General features: G+C 51.9%; 6 protein-coding genes across 6 annotated transcripts; 4 read left to right on the top strand and 2 right to left on the bottom strand.

Annotated features, from left to right (window-relative positions):
* Positions 1–115: 115 nt before the first annotated feature.
* On the top strand, positions 116–1,330 carry BKA58DRAFT_30392 (serine hydrolase FSH). The gene is made up of 3 exons (XM_046166995.1): positions 116–323; positions 380–452; positions 503–1,330. The coding sequence occupies exons 2-3, from the start codon at positions 386–388 to the stop codon at positions 1,210–1,212; spliced, it is 777 nt and encodes a 258-aa protein (XP_046031989.1). The 5' UTR covers positions 116–323; positions 380–385; the 3' UTR covers positions 1,213–1,330.
* Positions 1,331–1,339: 9 nt separating this feature from the next.
* Positions 1,340–3,701, top strand: BKA58DRAFT_374465 (MFS gliotoxin efflux transporter glia; the record flags this gene model as incomplete). The annotated part of the gene is made up of 8 exons (XM_046169331.1): positions 1,340–1,382; positions 1,478–1,904; positions 1,961–1,975; positions 2,035–2,079; positions 2,135–2,285; positions 2,338–2,557; positions 2,613–2,966; positions 3,020–3,701. Exons 2-8 carry the CDS (start codon positions 1,731–1,733, stop codon positions 3,696–3,698), a joined length of 1,638 nt encoding a protein of 545 aa, XP_046031988.1. The 5' UTR covers positions 1,340–1,382; positions 1,478–1,730.
* Positions 3,702–4,758: 1,057 nt separating this feature from the next.
* On the top strand, positions 4,759–6,578 carry BKA58DRAFT_416928 (uncharacterized protein; the record flags this gene model as incomplete). Its single annotated transcript, XM_046172611.1, has 1 exon — positions 4,759–6,578. One exon carries the CDS (start codon positions 4,759–4,761, stop codon positions 6,457–6,459), a length of 1,701 nt encoding a protein of 566 aa, XP_046031987.1. The 3' UTR covers positions 6,460–6,578.
* A 412-nt stretch (positions 6,579–6,990) lies between these two features.
* BKA58DRAFT_30369 (Alpha/Beta hydrolase protein) lies at positions 6,991–8,428 on the bottom strand. Its single transcript, XM_046166984.1, has 3 exons — positions 7,977–8,428; positions 7,453–7,922; positions 6,991–7,398 (listed from the first exon to the last, which is right to left on the bottom strand). The coding sequence occupies exons 1-3, from the start codon at positions 8,094–8,096 to the stop codon at positions 7,083–7,085; spliced, it is 906 nt and encodes a 301-aa protein (XP_046031986.1). The 5' UTR covers positions 8,097–8,428; the 3' UTR covers positions 6,991–7,082.
* A 981-nt stretch (positions 8,429–9,409) lies between these two features.
* On the top strand, positions 9,410–16,824 carry BKA58DRAFT_352491 (putative polyketide synthase; the record flags this gene model as incomplete). Its single annotated transcript, XM_046168574.1, has 3 exons — positions 9,410–10,534; positions 10,586–15,438; positions 15,492–16,824. Exons 1-3 carry the CDS (start codon positions 9,518–9,520, stop codon positions 16,822–16,824), a joined length of 7,203 nt encoding a protein of 2,400 aa, XP_046031985.1. The 5' UTR covers positions 9,410–9,517.
* A 515-nt stretch (positions 16,825–17,339) lies between these two features.
* On the bottom strand, positions 17,340–18,582 carry BKA58DRAFT_30313 (uncharacterized protein). Its single transcript, XM_046166957.1, has 4 exons — positions 18,251–18,582; positions 17,689–18,196; positions 17,536–17,635; positions 17,340–17,484 (listed from the first exon to the last, which is right to left on the bottom strand). Exons 1-4 carry the CDS (start codon positions 18,288–18,290, stop codon positions 17,410–17,412), a joined length of 723 nt encoding a protein of 240 aa, XP_046031984.1. The 5' UTR covers positions 18,291–18,582; the 3' UTR covers positions 17,340–17,409.
* Between the last annotated feature and the right edge of the window lie 6 nt (positions 18,583–18,588).

Below are 18,588 nucleotides of genomic sequence, written 5' to 3'. Positions count from 1 at the left end.
AACATCGATCACGTGAGAACTATGCATAGTAATCGTTTCCGTTCGCTACACTGTCATGCGATCATACGTGGACTAAAGAGCTTACAGACTGAAAATTCATGTCACTACCGATCGCAGTCAGCGTTACATAGGTGCATTACGCTATAGTAAGAAGCAAACGACTAGCGCTTTCTGAAGCCAAAGGGACACAAAAAAGGCACAAGCAGCGGATGGCCCCGCTGCTGGACCTCCAACAAAACTGCCACGTCAACCTAGAAAAAGACAGAACATCCTAGAGCCTACGTCGACGTTGGGCTACCTACTTTGCATCTTTTTATGTCAATGTAGGCTCTAGACCTTTTCAGTTTTTTGCTCGTATAAGGTACTGACAGCCCCACAGCCAATCATGCCAGTGCGTGTACTCTGTCTTCACGGGCAGGGGGTGAACTCAGCCGTCTTCCAGAAACAGACAGGTAAATGATACCAAGGTCAGCGTAGTATATAAAATCTTACCAACCAATAGAGGACCTACGCGAGATGCTGCCTGCAGATTACGACTTCCGTTTCTTCGATGGCAAATACGAATGCGAACCAGCGGAGGAAGTGCGCGACCACTACCCGCCCCCGTATCTCACTTGGTACAACACTCCGACCGTTGAGAAAGTCAAGGACGCGCATGAGCAAATCCGGCAGATCATCAAAACCCACGGCCCCTTCGACGCAGTCATGGGCTTCAGCCAGGGCGCTGCTATAGCAGCCTCTCTACTGTTGCACGAGGAACTAGAATCCACGCCGTTGTCCTTCAAAGCCGCAATTTTCATCGGTTCGCCCATACCATTTGCCAGAACTACACAAGTAGGGATTGATGCGAGGGCTTACTTTGGCGTTCCCAACACGCTTCCAAATGCGCACACCCGCCCGGATCGCATACCACCCCACTTGCTGACGGACCCTGCGTATCTGCGTAATCCCGCGCAGCTGGAGCGGGTTTCGTGCGATAATGTGCAGTACCAGATGTTTCACCCCACGGCTGACGAGGTGCGCATCAGATTGCCGACGGGACATGTCATGGGTACGCAGGATAAGTGGTTGTGCCACAGTAAGGATTTGGTTGGGCTGTGTCAGGAGGATTACAAGGTGGTATTGCAGCATCATGGTGGGCATGAGATACCTAGGGCTTACACGGAAGAGATTTGTGACGTTGTTGAGACGGTGTTCGGGGGACTGCTGTAGAAAGTCACGTGAGATCGAAGGATCAAAATATATTTATTAGTCAGACATGTAGGCCTGTTAGCGCCTTACCATGCATAATTACAGCGGCCCGTGAGACGCGTCGGGACGTCCTGCACGTTAAGGTCAAGGCGAACCTTGCTGGCTCCCGCGGAGAATTACTGACATGCACGGTAAGCAAGTTAGCGCCTTTAATTTAACCATTTAACATTTAACCCCACACGAGCTAAGGTAAGGTAAGGTAAGCAGCACTGACAAAGTGACAAAGTGACGAACACGACTGCGACTGCATCCGTGACTATCGCGCCTCCCTAGTGCGACATGGCTGACAAATGTTGCACGTTTGCGCTCAGTCACCTCAGATGTGATGGAGCGCTGGCGACAGACGACCACAGGCCCTCACAGACGTACCTCAGCTCACTCACTTGCCTGTATTGCAGCACTCGCTTTTTCACGCACGTAATACCAATCTTTGACTATCACATTCTACAATTCTCCCAAAGCCCGGCTTCCATAACGAGATGGCTTCTAGTGAACAACCTCCGGTAGCCGGCGAGCGCGATAAACCAGAAACTACCAACAGTCTCGCTCAACATAGCTCTACCGAGAATGGCCAAGCAAAGCCTGGATCTGACTATCAGAGTGGGCTGCCATTTTTTCTGGTTGTTTTCGCTCTGCTGTTGAGCATGTTCTTGGTGAGTGGGCTGGACTTCTGCAATACCATATGCAGGCTAACCAATTACAACCATAGATCGCCCTTGATATGGTATGTCACAAGCAGTCACTCTTTTTGCATTTGGCGCATAGTCGCCAACCACTCACTAGACCATTATCGCGACTGCAATCCCAAGCATCACAGATGATTTCCATGTAAGTCTTCAAGCACTGGCAGCATTGATGTGTCCCAAGTTGATACCCTCCATAGTCGGCCCCTGATGTCGGCTGGTACGCTGCTGCGTTCTTCATCACATTGGCCATATTCCAATCAGCATGGGGCAAAGCATATAAGCACTTCAATATCAAGGTCACGTTTGTGGTAGCAGTCGTCTTGTTCGAGGTCGGCAGCTTAATCTGTGGTACGTTCACCCTGTCCAATCTTGGCGGACGCATCATCTCAACGAACCCTAGGCGTTTCACAAAACAGTATTACTTTCGTCGTCGGTCGAGCCATCGCCGGGCTTGGTGGAGCTGGCGTTACTGGCGGCGTGTATACTGCCATGGCCTATATTGTGCCGCCCACGCAGGTCCCAACATACATTGGCCTCATCGGCGCCGTGTTTAGTGTCGCAAGTGTTGCTGGCCCTCCACTTGGTGGTGCGCTCACTGGCGAGGTGAGCTGGCGATGGGTGTGAGTGTGATATCTTATGGTGTTTTTCTGTCTACCGCTGAACCCCACAATCCAGATTCTACATCAATTTGCCTATAGGTGGCTTCGCCCTCTTGATCATCTTCATCTATTTTCATCTGCCTGCCTCAATCAAGCCAGCACCCATCGGCCGAAAAGAACTCATTTTGGTCATGGACATCCCAGGTATCATCCTCGGCATGGGTGCGCTTGTCAGCTTTACGCTGGCTATGCAGTGGGGTGGTACCTTGAAGCCATGGTCTTCTCCCGACGTCATTGGTACGCTAGTGGGCAGTGTGATCATGGCTGTTCTCTTTGCCGTCTTACAGTGGCGAGCGGGCGAAAATGCCTCCCTCGTTACCCGAATAATGACGCAGCGGACAGTCGCAGCACTATCGGCATTTATCTTCTTGTTCGTATCCTACCGCCAAGATGTTGTTCTGATCGCTAACGACGTACTCGCAGTCTGAACTCGACCAACTTCCTCCTTGTATACAATCTCCCACAATACTTTCAGGTCATCAACAACCTATCCGCCACACAGAGTGGTATCAGAAACCTCGCACTCATTCTCTCAACGTCAGCTTTCGTCCTTGCAAGTGGCTTCGTCCTTGGCCGGGTCGGCTACTACCACATCTTCCTCATCAGTGGTTCTGCTCTACTCACGGTTGGGGCCGGCCTCGTATACACGCTCGACTTTGACTCCACGGTCGCGGAAGTGGTAGGGTTCCAGATTCTGGTTGGTATGGGTATCGGATTAGCCATCCAGGCTCCCGTCATTGTCGCACAGGCCTTCTCGGCCCCTGAGGACATACCAGTAGTCACGTCGATAGTCATGTTCTTCCAGCTAGTGGCGGGAGCGATATGTGTATCGGCGTCGCAGACACTGCTCAACAACCGACTCATCTCGGCACTGGCAGAGCTCGCGCCCAACATTACATCCGAGCAGGTCTTTGCGGTGGGTGCAACGGAGATTCGTGACGCTTTTCAGGGGGCTGATCTCGTCGCTGTACTCAAATCCTACATGTTGGGTCTCAAAGATTCGTGGCTCTTTGCGACTGTTCTATCTGCGATCACGTTTCTCTTGGCTTTTGCAGGCGAATGGAAGAGTGTGAAGGGTGCAAAGCCTGCAGCTGCTGCTTGAGTCTGATAGTTGCGATCTCTCTCATTTGAGGAGTACCTCTGCGTATGCGATGGTCTGCTTTTGCATGATCTCGGCGTGTGTACTTTATCTGAGATTTACTCTTTACCACACCTCTTGTAATACGTTTAGATTATTTTAGAAGGATAGAATTACTTCCTACGTCAAGATTTCGGAACGTGTCATCCGAAATGAGCAGCCCGTGTTTCTGTTTTGCGTGATTGCTTATTTTGGGCCGCCCTTGTGTTGTACTAAAGGCCATGTGTGTGGGACTTTACTGTACCCCCACTCACATGACGACAGCATTACACGAGACGGCTTCAACCCGCCACAGAATCGACAGTACTGGAAAGATACCACTTCTTTGACAATCTGGTCAAGCGCCATGGCCAACTGATTAGCCATGCACCAGAACCGCCCCAAGTGATCATACTGGCCCATTCTGGACCCAGTCGGACGTCGCTTCAGGTCTGGCTCCCATTACCACCGCGGATACGAGATACACTAGCTTGTCACTACTGTAGTGAGATTCGCCGATAGAATATCAGCACGGGAAGAACGTGCATACAATGAGCCCCGGTTCCAACGGCCCAGCTGTTGGGTCAGCAAGCCTCAGCCGCCGTACTGGTAAGCATTTGACAACCACAATTTGAGTCACCGAAGCCATGATTTAGATACTCAGGGTCCTCTTCGCCGCGGCATACAATCAGCTTACGAGGCCAGAACTCTTTGTGGGTCGGGCGTTCAACAAGGTCTGCAGTTGGTGGCGCGGGTCTTGAAGCCACAGCTGAGCGGTTTCAGAAGAGGCAACTTTCAGGTCCGTACAACTGCCGAGGCAATTCTGGTGAGGGAAAGCGATATTCTCATGCGGATATAAATGTCGAAAAAGGCTCCCATGATCAGTCAGACAAACCGCGTCGAACAGTCTCTTCACCTCGGCTTCTTTCGTTGGAAGAGATAAAATACCCTCGTTTTATATCGTTCTCTCTGAACGGCGTCTCGTTCAATCCGATATTCCAAGAGAGTCCTGATACCCCAACCGATATTGGTAGCGCTTGCTACAATGATACTCTCGGCTGCCACCGTTTCTGCCAACCAATACGCCAACAACACGGAATGCCGTGTCCTACCAGGAGATGCTGCCTGGCCAGTCAAATCGCAATGGGACATACTCAACGCGACAATTGAGGGCAGACTCATTGCATCCGTACCACTTGGCGCAGCTTGCCACGACCCAACCTACGACGAGGAGAAGTGCAACCATCTGCGCGAGAATTGGCAGCTACCAGTTACCTATGAAGACGATCCCACTACGCCAATGAGTTATTGGTTCCAGAACTCAACCTGCGACCCATGGACTGATCGTTCAACGCCATGTGAGCTTGGCCATCTGGCTGTCTATGCAATTAATGTTAGCCATCCCGCTGATGTTTCGGCTGGACTTACATTTGCGTATGAGCATAAGATCAGAGTCAGCATCAAGAACACTGGCCACGACTTCAATGGAAAGTCAGTTGGTCAGGGGTCGCTGGGTATCTGGACTCACAATCTCAACTCCATCCAACCAATCCATAACTACAGCCAACCCTGGCACAAGGGGCCAGCAATGAAGCTCGGTGCAGGCGTCAGAGGCTATGAGGCATACAAGGGTGCTCACGATGCTGGCCTCCGGGTCGTCGGTGGCGATTGTGCCACTGTTGGTATTGCGGGAGGCTTTCTCCAGGGTGGCGGCCACTCACCTCTCTCTGGCGTTTATGGAATGGCTTCTGACAATGTGCTTGAATGGGAGGTAGTCCTCGCGAATGGTACGTTCGTGAAAGCTACACCTGAGGATAACGAGGACCTTTACTGGGCACTCGCCGGAGCTGGTCCATCTACCTTTGGCGTCGTCACCGCGGTCACACTGCGTGCATTCCCTGACGGACCTGTCGGCGGCGCATCAATCGTCTTTGATCGCAGTCAGATGAGTAACGACACCTTCTGGAAAGCATTCACCTATTTCCAAGAAGCACTCCCCGGACTCAACGCTGGCGGAGCGCAATCATCCTTCGCTACCCTACCACTACAATTCTATCTGCAAGCAGTCACACGGCCCGACTACACCAAAGACCAGATGCGTGGCTTGCTGTCAGAATTCACCACGAAGCTCGACTCTCTCAATATCGACTACAACCTCACCATCACCTCGACGCCCACGTATCTGGACCATTTCGTAACATACTTCGGCCCCGCACCATGGGGCGCCTACGTCATCGGTGAGCTCATGACAGGCCGTCTCATTCCCCTTGAAGTTAGTCAAGCCGACCCAGCCGCGATCATCGCTGCGTATCGCGAAATCACCGATACCACACAAATCATCATCGGCTCAACCGCCCAAGACGTCTCCATCACGCCTCTCCGCAAGCCCGTTGCACCTAATTCCGTTATGCCCAGCTGGCGCACCGCAGTCAACACATTGCTCATTCAGAGTTACTTCAACTCATCGATTTCCTGGTCTGAGAAGCAGCATTTGCAGGACCAGCTTGTCGGTTTCGCGCAAAAGCGCATTGACGACCTTGTACCAGAGGACACGGGCACGCACTTGAACGAAGCAAACTTTTCGCCGCTGATTGACTGGAAGACGCAGTTTTATGGTACTAACTATCCGAGGTTATTGGATATTAAACGTAGGTTGGATCCGGAGAATGTCTTTTGGGCTGTCACTGCTGTAGGTTCTGATGCGTTGGAGGTGGCTTTTGATGGTCGACTTTGCCCTGCGCATTGAACATGAATGAGTATATCGCATGGTCAGCTGTATATCTGTGGTATATAATGTGCCGCAGTAGGCAGCATATGACTTGAGCGGTTGTATTGGAATGGCCGTGTTATATTTTAGAAGGATCGCATTAAAGTGGTCGTATTAGAGTGCTTTTATTAGAATGCATTCAGTACGTTTGAAGATTTTCTTCGTCGCCATTTGCTCTGGCATGAGTAAAGAGATGTTGATACTTTCCCGGCTGTGAGATTACTTGAAGAACCCTCACCATCACACTCTTGACTATTCAAAGTATCCCAACGCGATTTCATGTCTACAACTTTTCGCATCGTTGATGGTATACACAAATGGCACTCAAGACTCTCTTTTCAGCTCTCAGTGGTGATTTGGAGCCTTTGTAGGCGGCGTAGGTGTGTATCAACAGTATTGGGGACTACGTACATAGTCGTAGGTTGTTCCAGCTCACATAAGTACCGGTCACGGACTCGGTCTAAACGACTAGCCATAGTCGAGACTGATGAAATATGAGCGTGATAAAAGCGTTGTAATGAGTGGTTGATATGTCATTCATGCGAAAGCCAAACTATCTATGCCCGTCCAAGGGCAGGCGGATGTGGGTCAGTTTGTCGCAACTAAACTGCGACAATCTTCTTGACGAAATCCGCTTGCAAAGTGGACAGCATGGGGAAGTCGTCTCCACTCAAGACATCCAAATGTCCCTTGCCAGGAGCGATATGCAACACCTTCGGCTCCGGAAACGTTCCATGTAGCGCGATCTGCGCCTCGGGTGGCGAAATCTGGTCCAGCTCCGGCACTACCATCAACACGGGTGTACGGTCTAGGTATCGCATGATACCTTGTGGTTGCCATAACTTTATCTTGTAGTACGATTGAAACGTCGTGTGGTTTTCATGTCGCGGGGCACCACGCGACTTGGCGTTGACCATACTGCGAATACTGGTCAGCTGTATACTCACCACTGCTAATTATTGTTCGACTTACTAGTCAAACTCCTCCTTGTCTGCTCCCAAACCCATGCCAGCAGGATTCTTGCCCTCGGCCGTCAAGACCGGGACATATAAAGGCTTATTCCCCGTGAGCTGCGACTCTCGGTCTTGTTGAAGTTTGGCAAGCACTTTGGGAAACTTGGATGCTTCGTACTCGAGGTTCAAGAGCGGGCAGATCGCGATGCAGAAGCGAATGCGTGGGTCTAGAGCTGTAGCGGACAGTGCAATGACACCGCTGAACGACATACCCCAGATACCAATCATAGAGGGATCGACGTTTGGAAGACTCTTGACAAAAGTGACTGCATCGGAGTAGTCGGACACTTGTCTCGCTGGATCGATGTCGTTTCGCGGCAACCCATCGCTCAAACCGAGCGTTCGCGGATCATAGATCAGTGCCGTGATGCCGTTCTTCTGGAATTGTTCGGCGACATCTGGTACAAACATCTCTTTGACGCAATTGAACTATCGTTGTCAGCTTTTGGTCTGATCAGTCCCTCGAGATACCATTAAACATACACCTGGTGTGATAATGACCGCCGGCCCCTTTCCGGATGACACAGGAGAATTATATAGGTCACCACGCAAAGTGAGACCATCGATGGTCTTGAACTCAACTTCCTGGATATCGATTGCCATGATGCTGTTTGATTATGTAAGGGTTCTGGAGGAGTTCAACGTTGTCACGGATTCGGAAGTTGCTTCGTATCTCAAGCCGTCTTTGAGAATATCAATTCTCGAAGGGGTTTCGTAGTTTGGAAGTATTTCGTATACCGCCCACTACTGACATGAATTCGATACCCACTACCGTAATACATCACCCGGAGAGTACGCCTACCGTCAGTCATTGCGGAAACTTACACCACGGGAAAATCAGCTTCAAACGTTACATGAACGCAGGGTCAGAGCCTTACGCAAGGTCACTACCTGACGCTGGGTCACTACCTGACGCTGGGTCACTACCTGACGCTGGGTCACAAACTTATGCAAAATAATCGAAAATCACCGACGAGTTCAGCTGAGTACATATTGTTGCGGACCGAATTATGCCCGGAGGTTAATGGTGGCACTATGTGCTGACCGCATAATCCCTGTCCAGTCATCTGCTGTTACACCAATCGCAACCGATTTGGAGGAAACATTGCAGATGTATGCCTACTATCCAGCTTTGTTCAAAACCCATAATCTCACATCAGCTTCATAGATTAATTGTGGTCCACCCCGACACCTTTCAGTAAGGCTTTGCTGACTGTCAGCAGGTCTGATAGCCTGAGTGACTAAGTTTTTGCGTTGACGATACTTCTCATTTGAGAGGACTTGATTGGGTGGATTTCGGAATCCGAGCGACCAATAACAATTGCGAGCAGTTGGCGAGGCTGATCCTTGGAGGCTTTATCAACCCCACATGTTCACCCCACGGATATGTCCGAATCCGGAAGCAACCACCGAAGTCAGGGTAGCACAACAACCCTAGGAGAGTACCAAGAAGCTACCATTTTTCGCGTTATCTCTCAAATGTCATCATACCATGTTACTACCAGTCTCAACAACTGCGAGGCTTACTTTGCAGACGCAAGAGTGCAAACTGTCTACGACATGAAGCTGATGGTGTCATGAACGCCTGGCTGTCTAGTTCCAGGCTCATGATACGCAACGTCAGAGATTACGGTGCGCAAGAACGAGGTCCTGTGCAAGCTGGTAGAGACAGATAGTCCTCAGTGATACAATATCACAATCGCGAGTAAACCAATCGCTGTAATTACGTATCCATCACAGTTCACTCTGCAAGATCTCAGCAAAGTTCTTTCTTTATCGGGAAGTTTGCACTTTCTCGACTCCCTTGCCAAACTCCTCCTAGCATTGCTGTGCGTACTACACATTAGAGGCCTGTAGACAAGGACGAACCTTTCCGGACGAGATAGAGAAAGAATAGAGTGAGCTCGAGACTCACAATTTATTTATATAACTTCGTGCTAACACTTATAGCTCTCGCTGATACACTAGATCAGATTCTTTCCGTCTTCACCATTGCAAACCTTTGATTACCTCCTGCTTCAACAATGGTTATCAACGATTCAGGCCATGAGGACTACGGTCTCAACCAACGAACTTCAGCGGCTTCTACTGCTCCGAAGCCCCGTAGATACACACAAGAACCTATCGCTGTTGTTGGAATGGGATGTCGTCTTCCTGGAGACAGCAATTCCCCACATGCGCTATGGGACTTCCTGGAGCGTGGTGGCATCGCAGACAATACACCACCACAAAGTCGATTTCGCCTCGATACACATCACGACGGATCCAAGAAGCCGAAGACCATGAGATCGCCAGGTGGAATGTTCCTCGAGAACATCGATCCAAAGAAATTCGATGCCGCCTTCTTCAGCACGGGCAAGCTTGATGCTATTGCCATGGACCCGCAACAGCGCCAACTTCTGGAAGTCGTCTACGAGTGTCTCGAAAACGCTGGAATTCCTCTCGAGAAGCTTGATGGCGAAGCAATCGGCTGCTTCGTGGGCTCTTACGGAGTCGATTACGCCGATATGCAAGCCAGAGACCCTGATGATCGAGCTCCCTCTGTCACCATCGGCGTTGGTCGTGCCATTCTTAGCAACCGCATCAGTCACTTCCTGAACATCCACGGACCAAGTATGACGATTGATACAGCCTGCTCGGGAAGTCTTGTCGGTGTCGATGTGGCATGCCGATATCTTTCGAGCGGCGAGATCGACGGTGCTCTTGTTGCGGGTGCCAACCTCTACTTCAACCCGGAACACAACATGGACAGCGGGCCAATGAAGGGAGCGTCCTCGCTCTCAGGTCGCTGCCACACTTTCGATAAGAAAGCCGACGGATACATCAAAGGTGAAGCTATCAACTGTGTGATGCTGAAGCGCCTGTGCGACGCGGAGCGAGATGGCGATCCGATCCGAGCGATCATACGTGGTACTTCTACGAACAGTGATGGCAAAACTCCGGGCATCGCAAGCCCCAGTTCTGAGGCTCAGGCAAAGGCCACCAGGGCTGCTTATGCCAACGCCGGTATCACTAACTTGTCAGCCACCGGCTACATTGAGGTATGCTGTCTTGTGTTATTTACATCACAGCGTTGAGCTAATATCATCTAGATGCATGGCACTGGAACACAAGCTGGTGACCCCCAAGAAGTCAAGGGTGTTGCGTCAGTGTTTTCTTCCTCGAGACCTGAGAACGCACCTCTGATAATGGGATCGATCAAGAGTAACGTCGGTCACTCAGAGCCAGCAGCCGGTATCTCAGGGCTCATGAAAGCCATCATGTCTGTAGAGAAGGGGAAAATTCCAGGTAACCCTACCTTCATCGACCCCAACCCGAATATCGACTTCGAGGGCTCGAGAGTCCGCGCAACGCGGTACACGATACCCTGGCCTGCTCAAAGTGGTCCCAGACGTGCGAGTGTTAACTCCTTCGGGTATGGCGGCTCGAATGCTCATGTCATCATTGACCAAGTACCTGAGGAGAAGAAGAACTTTGTGTCTTCGATCGGTGACGGCTTTGAGGATCTTCTAGCGGATGACGTTGCAGTCTCCAGGCCACACGTTTTGCTCTTCTCTGCAAACGACGAAACCTCGATCAAAGTTTATACCGCTTCTTTGCGCAAACACCTTTTGGATCCAAGGACAACTGTAGACCTGCCTGGCCTTGCTTACACGCTCTCAGAGCGACGTTCTCGACACTTCCATCGAGGATACTTCATTGCGAAAGACCTATCAATGGACTCCAACGCCATTGCCTACGGAAAGAAGACCTCGGATGCTCCAAGGATCGGCTTCATTTTCACTGGACAAGGCGCTCAATGGTCGCAGATGGGTAAAGCACTGCTCCAGAACTTTGCAGAAGCGCGAATGGTCATCGAACGACTCGATAAAGTCCTTCAAGGTCTGATACATCCACCTGAATGGTCTCTTCTCAAGGAACTTACTGAAGCCCGGAGCCCGGAGAAACTGCGTGACCCTGAGTTCTCACAGCCGCTCGTCACAGCGCTCCAGATAGCTATCGTCACTGTCTTCCGCAACTGGGACATCCATGCTGAAGCCGTAGTGGGTCATTCTTCAGGAGAGATCGCTGCTGCATATGCAGCTGGACTCTTGACGGAAGATGATGCAATCAAGGCCGCCTACTATCGTGGGTATGCATCGAAGGCGACCCGTGGCTTGCAAACCGCCAAGATGGGAATGATGGCTGTTGGCATCGGAGCAGAAGATGTCCACCCCTACATTGCGAAGGCTAGACTATCACATCCGGGATCGAAAGCCGTTACGATCGCCTGTTACAATAGCCCGAACAGTGTTACCCTATCTGGAACCGTTGATAGTCTGGATGCTGTGCGCGTCGAGTTAGTAGCGGACCAGCACTTCGCTCGCATGCTTCAGGTCGACATGGCGTACCACTCATCCTTCATGGGAGCTGCAGGAGAAGAATACGTCAAATGTCTTGAGGCCGAATCATTTCGTACAACGGGTAGTCATTCTAAGACGAAGATGTTCTCGTCCGTCGATGGAGATCTGGTTAACCGTTCAGTGGATATTGCGTACTGGAAGCACAACATGGTGCAACCAGTAAGGTTTGAACAAGCGCTCGACCACATGCTCTTTGGTGGAGAATCAGTCAACTTTCTTATTGAAGTTGGGCCGTCTGGTGCATTGGCCGGACCGACTACACAGGTCAAGAAAGCACTGCCTGGAGGCGGTTCAAAAGTGCAATACTGCTCCGCCTTGACGCGTGGTAAAGACGCAGAAAACGCGATCTTTGACGTTGCAGGGCGCCTGTTTGTCGCTGGCTATGACGTGGACTTTACCAAGGTCAACTGCATTCCTGCGCGGTGCAAAGTGGTGACTGACTTGCCCAATTACTCCTGGAACCACAGCACTAACTACTGGTACGAGAACGAAGCGAGTCAAGAGTGGAGAGACCGGAAGTTCCCTCATCACGACCTCTTGGGATCCAAGGTACTCGGAACAGCCTGGCAAGCGCCCGCATGGAAGAAGTCCCTCAGGCTTGGAGATCTTCCTTGGTTGAGAGACCACCGACTTGGCCCCGATATCGTCTTCCCTGGAGCTGGCTACATGTGCATGGCCATCGAAGCTATGATGCAAACGGACGCAGTCCTCAGATCCCAGACTGGCGTAGTCCTGAAGCACAAACAGCAAGTCCGTCTGCGCAACGTCTCTTTCGACAAGGCACTTGTCCTGGAAGAAGGAAAGGATACCAAGATCATGCTGACGCTTGCACCTTTTGCCAGTTTGAAAGACTCTTGGTATTTCTGGGTTGTGAGGTCTCTCGTTGCAGACTCTTGGGTGGACCACTGCAAAGGCCAGGTCCGCATGGAGAAAGACACCGACATGCCCGCAGCTGGAAGTTACATTAATCCACTACAGCATGCTACCCCAGCAGCTCTTTGGTACAAGTCGATGTCTGATGTGGGCTACAACTTCGGCAAGGCCTTCCAGAAACTTCAGTCTGTTGAAGCAACATCCGGATCAAGACAATGTAGATCTCAAGTCGACTTCAGCTTCCCAGAATCCGATTTTACGCAGTCAGCATATCCTATCCATCCTGCAGTATTCGACGGCTGCATGCAATCCTGCGCCCCGGGGCTCTGGCGCGGCATCAAGAGTAGCGTCAACGCGGTGCTCGTGCCTGCCATCATCGACGATGTCGTCGTCAGGACAGACACAGGTCTGCTTGGGACCGCGATCTCGGTATCAAAGACTGTATTTTCCGGGCCTGGCCGCAAAGATCTCGCCAAGAACCATTCGTCCAGTGCTAAGGTTTACGATCCCACCACGGGCGGCCTCGTGTTTAAGTTGACTGGCCTGCACTACCACATGCTCGATTTCCAGGATAATCCGTACGCTGCTCACTCGTACAGCAGATTGGTCTGGGGTCCAGATCTTACACTGAGCCCACAGGCCTGCGGGTCGATCAAAGCCGCGGGTTGGCAACAGGTTCAAGAGATCGAGGATCTGATCGCGCACAAGAAGGCGAATGCAAAGGTAATCGAAGCTTCACTGATTCCAGGAGAATCGGCTAGCGTTTGGCTCGAGGGGTTGTCTTCCGCCTCCAAGACTCGAAACGCTTTCAAGAGCTACACCCTCTTAACGAACGACGCCCCTGCAATCATCAACGCTCAGAGCAAGTACGAACATGTGCCTAGGACTTCGTTTCAGCTGTTGGATTTGGGCAAGCCTCTTGAGAAAGAGCCTGACGAGTCGCTGCGAGATACTGACCTCGTTATCCTGCGTCTACCTCCAGGCGCACAAGAGACCACCGAAGTGATCATGGGTAACGTCCACAAAATTCTTGAGTCCAATGGACACGTCCTGGTACTTGAGCAGCGTTGTCCATGGAACCCGGATGTGGACGAGAGCTTGGCTGGTGGACCTGCAACGAATGGCTTTTTGCATGATAGTGCGGAGCTTTTCGACTCCTGTGGCTTCCAGGTAGTGCATACCGTGGACTGTAGCGACTCTGCATCTCTTTCCCATGCATACCTGGCCGTCCGATCTTCCGAAGAAAGCGAACCGGCCAACTTGCCTCTCGATGTTGTACACTTGAACGAACCTGGGCAGGTCTGCGACGCGATTGCGAAAGACCTTTCAGATCGTAGTTGGGACGTCAAGCACGTTCGCCTTGAAGATCTCGGTGAACGTATTCGCAAAGACGCGACCATCTTGGTAATCTCAGAGCTTGAGACGCCGCAGCTGCCAACTTTGTCGCCTGCGCAATGGATCGCTGTGCAGCAGCTCCTGCAGATGAGGAACAAGATCCTTTGGGTCAGCAAGTCGGCACAGTGGAAAGTCACGAACCCTGATGGCGCTATGATTCACGGCCTGTGCAGGAGTGTTCGCACCGAAGATCCGTCGATGAAGCTTACAACTCTCGATATCGAAGACGCGACCGACGAACATGCAGTGCCCTCCATTGACCTAATACTAAGGGAAGTGCAGAAAGTGTCGTCCATCAAAGGCTTTGAGGGCGAGTACGTGGAACGCGTTGGCGTTCTTCATGTCAGCCGCATCCTTGGCGATGACGACATCAACGCAGCCGAGCAGGCGAAGACGTCTGGCGCCATTCCCGTTGATCTGCGGCTTCACGAAGCTCCAACAACGGTCCGTTTGATCGCCGAGCGCGTGGGACAGATAGATTCGCTTCACTACGTTGAGGTCGACTCGGAGGAGCTACCCTTAGCCGATAACAAGGTCGAAGTAGAGCTCTTCGCCTCGGCACTCAACTTCAAAGATGTCGCCGTCACCATGGGCATTGTCCCGGAGAACAACCACCTGCTGGGCCTCGAGGGCGCAGGAGTTATTCGCCGTGTTGGCGCGAAGCTCAACACACCCTTCCATGTTGGTCAGCGCGTATTGGTATTTGAGAAGGGCACGTTCGCGAATCGTATCATCGCCACTACTGAGCGTACAATTGCCATACCTGGGTGGCTGTCGTACGAAGACGCTGCGACACTACCGTCTGTGTACTTGACGGCACTGTACAGTCTGTTTGACCTCGCGAACCTCAAGCAGGGAGATCGCGTACTGATCCATTCGGCTACGGGAGGCTTGGGTATAGCAGCCATCCAAATATGCCAGGCGGTTGGAGCCACGGTATACGCCACGGTAGGACAAGACGCCAAGAAACAGTTCCTGCAGGACACCTTTTCGATACCTGTAGAACATATTTACAACTCCCGAACCATCGACTTCGAGGCCCAGCTCATGGATAGCACCGATGGATATGGAGTCGACATTGTCCTCAACTCGCTCACCGGAGACTTGCTCGACGCATCTTGGCGCTGCATCGCCGAAGGCGGGACCATGGTGGAGTTGGGCAAAAAGGATCACATCGATCGCAATACACTCTCCATGGAGCCCTTCGCTCGGAACGCATCGTATCGCTGCTTCGATATGTCGCACAAGCATGTTTCGGATGAGGTTATTGCAGTGTGAGTACTCACTCTCTTTGTCACTAAAACGACGGCCGACTAATCTTCTCCAGGCTCATGCGCAAAATGATGCACATGATAGTGACGCGTGGAGTCAAACCAATCTCCCCTATTGTACTCTTCCCATACAATGACATCCCTTCGGCCCTCCGTTTCCTACGAAGCGCCAATCACATTGGCAAGATCATCATCTCAAACAAAGGCCTCGCAGATGCGGATCCCGTTGTGCCAGTGCGTCCTGCTCCGCGGACGCTCCAGCTCCGCGACGACCTATCGTACCTCATCGTAGGTGGACTCAAGGGCCTGTGCGGATCGATGGCAGTCGACTTGGCTCGACACGGTGCTCGTAACGTCGTCATCGTCGGCAGGAGTGGCTACGACGATCCCAGGTCTCAAGCAGTGCTGAAAGATCTTGCCGCTGAAGGCTGCCACGTAGATCTGGTACGTGGCGACGTAGCCAAAGTGGAAGACGTTCGCAATGCATTCGAGAGCGCCACGATGCCTGTCGGAGGAATCGTTCAAGGCGCTATGGTGCTTCGCGACAAGCCCTTCGAGACCATGACACACGAGGAGTACCACGGAGCGATTACTTCCAAAGTTGCAGGGACTTGGAATCTGCACAACGTCGCTCTGGAAAAGGGTTGCAAACTGGAGTTCTTCACGATGCTGTCCTCAATCTCAGGGCTCATCGGACAGCCTGCGCAAGCCAACTATGCAGCTGCCAACGTCTTTCTAGACAGCTTTGCGTACTACAGACGCGGCTTGGGTCTGAAGGGTAACTCGGTCGACCTCGGCGCGATTGAAGACGTGGGATACATGGCCGAGCACTCTAACCTCATCACTGCGCTTGATACTTCAGCGTGGACGCCCATCAACGAATCCCTCTTCCACAAGATCGTGCGGTTCAGCATTATGCAGCAAGAAGACAACCCAGTCAACCAATTTTCCTGCGCGCAGCTCATCACGTCCATCGCCGTCCCGCAAGCCCCTTCGTCGCGTTTGTTGACCGATGCGCGCTTTTCGTCCCTGCTGTTCGGCAGCTCAGCCGGTAGCAGCACCGCTGACGCTTCTGGGGCGAACAAGGAGATTCAGGCGCTGTTGATGACTGTGAAGACTGGTGCGGAGATGCACATCGCGCTGCCGCTGGCTGTCGATGTTGCGAACAAGCAGTTCATGTTGACGCTGCGCGTCGATGAGCCTCTTGAGCCCGCAAAGCCATTGTCGGCATATGGATTGGACTCGCTTGCAGCTGTTGAGTTCAGGAATTGGTGTCGCGTTCAGCTTGGCGCCGACTTGACGACTCTGGAAGTCACCAGTGCGCCGAGCTTGTTGAGTTTGGCGGAGAAGATTGTCGTGAAGATTCAGGCAGCGAACGTGGCGAAGTAGTGAGCATCTCGGAGGAGGTTGGTTGTCGTAGCGTGGTGCAGGGAGAGAGACGACAATAGAGCTTTAGCATTCAATGAATCTCGGGTGCATCTTCACACGATGGGTCGAGAACTATGGTTGCGATACAGTGAACCCAAGCTCACACTTGACACGTGATGTCATGCATCGAGCCCCTGACTTTCAACCCAAATGGTCCTAGTGTCGCACTAGGAGCGGCCGATGCCAAGAACTTCAAACCTTCGGCCCGCGCCGCTGTCTGCTCGAGAACGTGGCATCTCACAATGACAATCTCAACTTCACCCGTTGCATTCGTACTTCTTTTCCGACGTACTTGGCCTCATTGTCGCACTTATCTAGAATCTCGGAGTTTTTTTCACAACAAGCTAACACAATCGCAACGTGTGAAAGAACCTCGTACTGACCGCTGTCTGCAACTTTCATCCTAGCGCGTGAGGTGCAAATGGATTATCTCGGTATGCCAACTACAATGCTGATTTGCGTGTCCAGTTCCACGTCGTACGGTCTGACATGCCCATACTCATGTCGCTCAGACATGATCCTCCCTCCACCATCCAACATCCCGTCTCACCAAGGGTAGCGGCGGTCAATGGTCTCGTTGAAGAATTGCTCAGAATGCTCCTTCTTGGTGGCATTGTCGACCTAGAGCCCCGTTAACGACAGACAACGATGTAGAGAGGTTGTCAAACTCACAATGTGCGCAGTGTTCTTGCTGCTGTCCTCGAGGGTGAGGGGTGCCTTCTCTAGACCGAAAGCGCGTGCGCCCATGTTGCCCATGTCTGTTTGGACGAGGCTACTCACACATGTCAACGTCGATAGCACAAGACAGGCGTGGGAATGTCTTACCCGGGATGAATGCATAGCGTGATCAGCCAGTCATTTTCCATACCCATCTTGCGGACCATGACGTTGGCGAGCGCCTTGGAGCCGGTATAGCTGATATTAGGATAAGGGAACTCAGGCATGTTGTTGATACTGCCGCCAGCAGCGCTGATGAAGGCGAAGCGGGCCGAGTCTGACTTCTCGAGCAAGGGCAGGGTCGCCTTGTACAGTATCATGACAGAGATGGCGTTGACCTGGAGGGCGTTTTCGAACTCTTCGAGCGGCACATCGGCTACAGTGTTGAGCGACGCGATACCAGCAGCTGATATAACGACGTCAATTTTGTCGATGCCCTTCACGGCCTCGTATGGGTCTGTCTTGGATGCCGAGTCGATCTTGACGATAAGGACTTTGGTGTTTTCGCCTTTGGAAACATTGAGCAGGCTTTGAGCACCGGCAGGATCGCGCACGGCCGCGATGAGGGTGTTGTTTGGCTGTGCGACATAATGGTCGAACATGCCACGGCCGATGCCTGCATATCGAGTCAAATCAGTTTAGCAGTCCCAAGTAGGTCAAAGGCACGTACCGCGGTTAGCTCCCGTGATGAGATACGTCTTTCCAGGCATGTTGTCGAAGGTGCAGCAGGTGTGGTGAGAATTGTGTGTAGGTTACAGTCAAATGGAGTCAGTTATAGCGCGGAGCGGCCAATATCATGATTCGGCTCCAGGGCTCTTACTCCGTGGGTTGAGCGGTCATGTGACACTACGCGGCCAGGGTCGTCTGGCAGGAAGGCACCGAGCTGCCATTTCTAAGCAGCGTGCACGACCGTGGCACAGTTTGATGTTTACATTTATGATTATTTTGATGGCTCCTAATTGGCTGTAGCACCGTTCGTCAATTATGTTACACTAATGCAAGGTCAGC

Source organism: Alternaria rosae (assembly GCF_020736505.1).
Source record: "Alternaria rosae strain MPI-PUGE-AT-0040 chromosome Unknown BKA58scaffold_1, whole genome shotgun sequence".
NCBI lineage: Eukaryota > Fungi > Ascomycota > Dothideomycetes > Pleosporales > Pleosporaceae > Alternaria > Alternaria rosae.
Note: the sequence above shows the minus strand (reverse complement) of the source record. Positions and strands in the feature narration are given on the sequence as shown.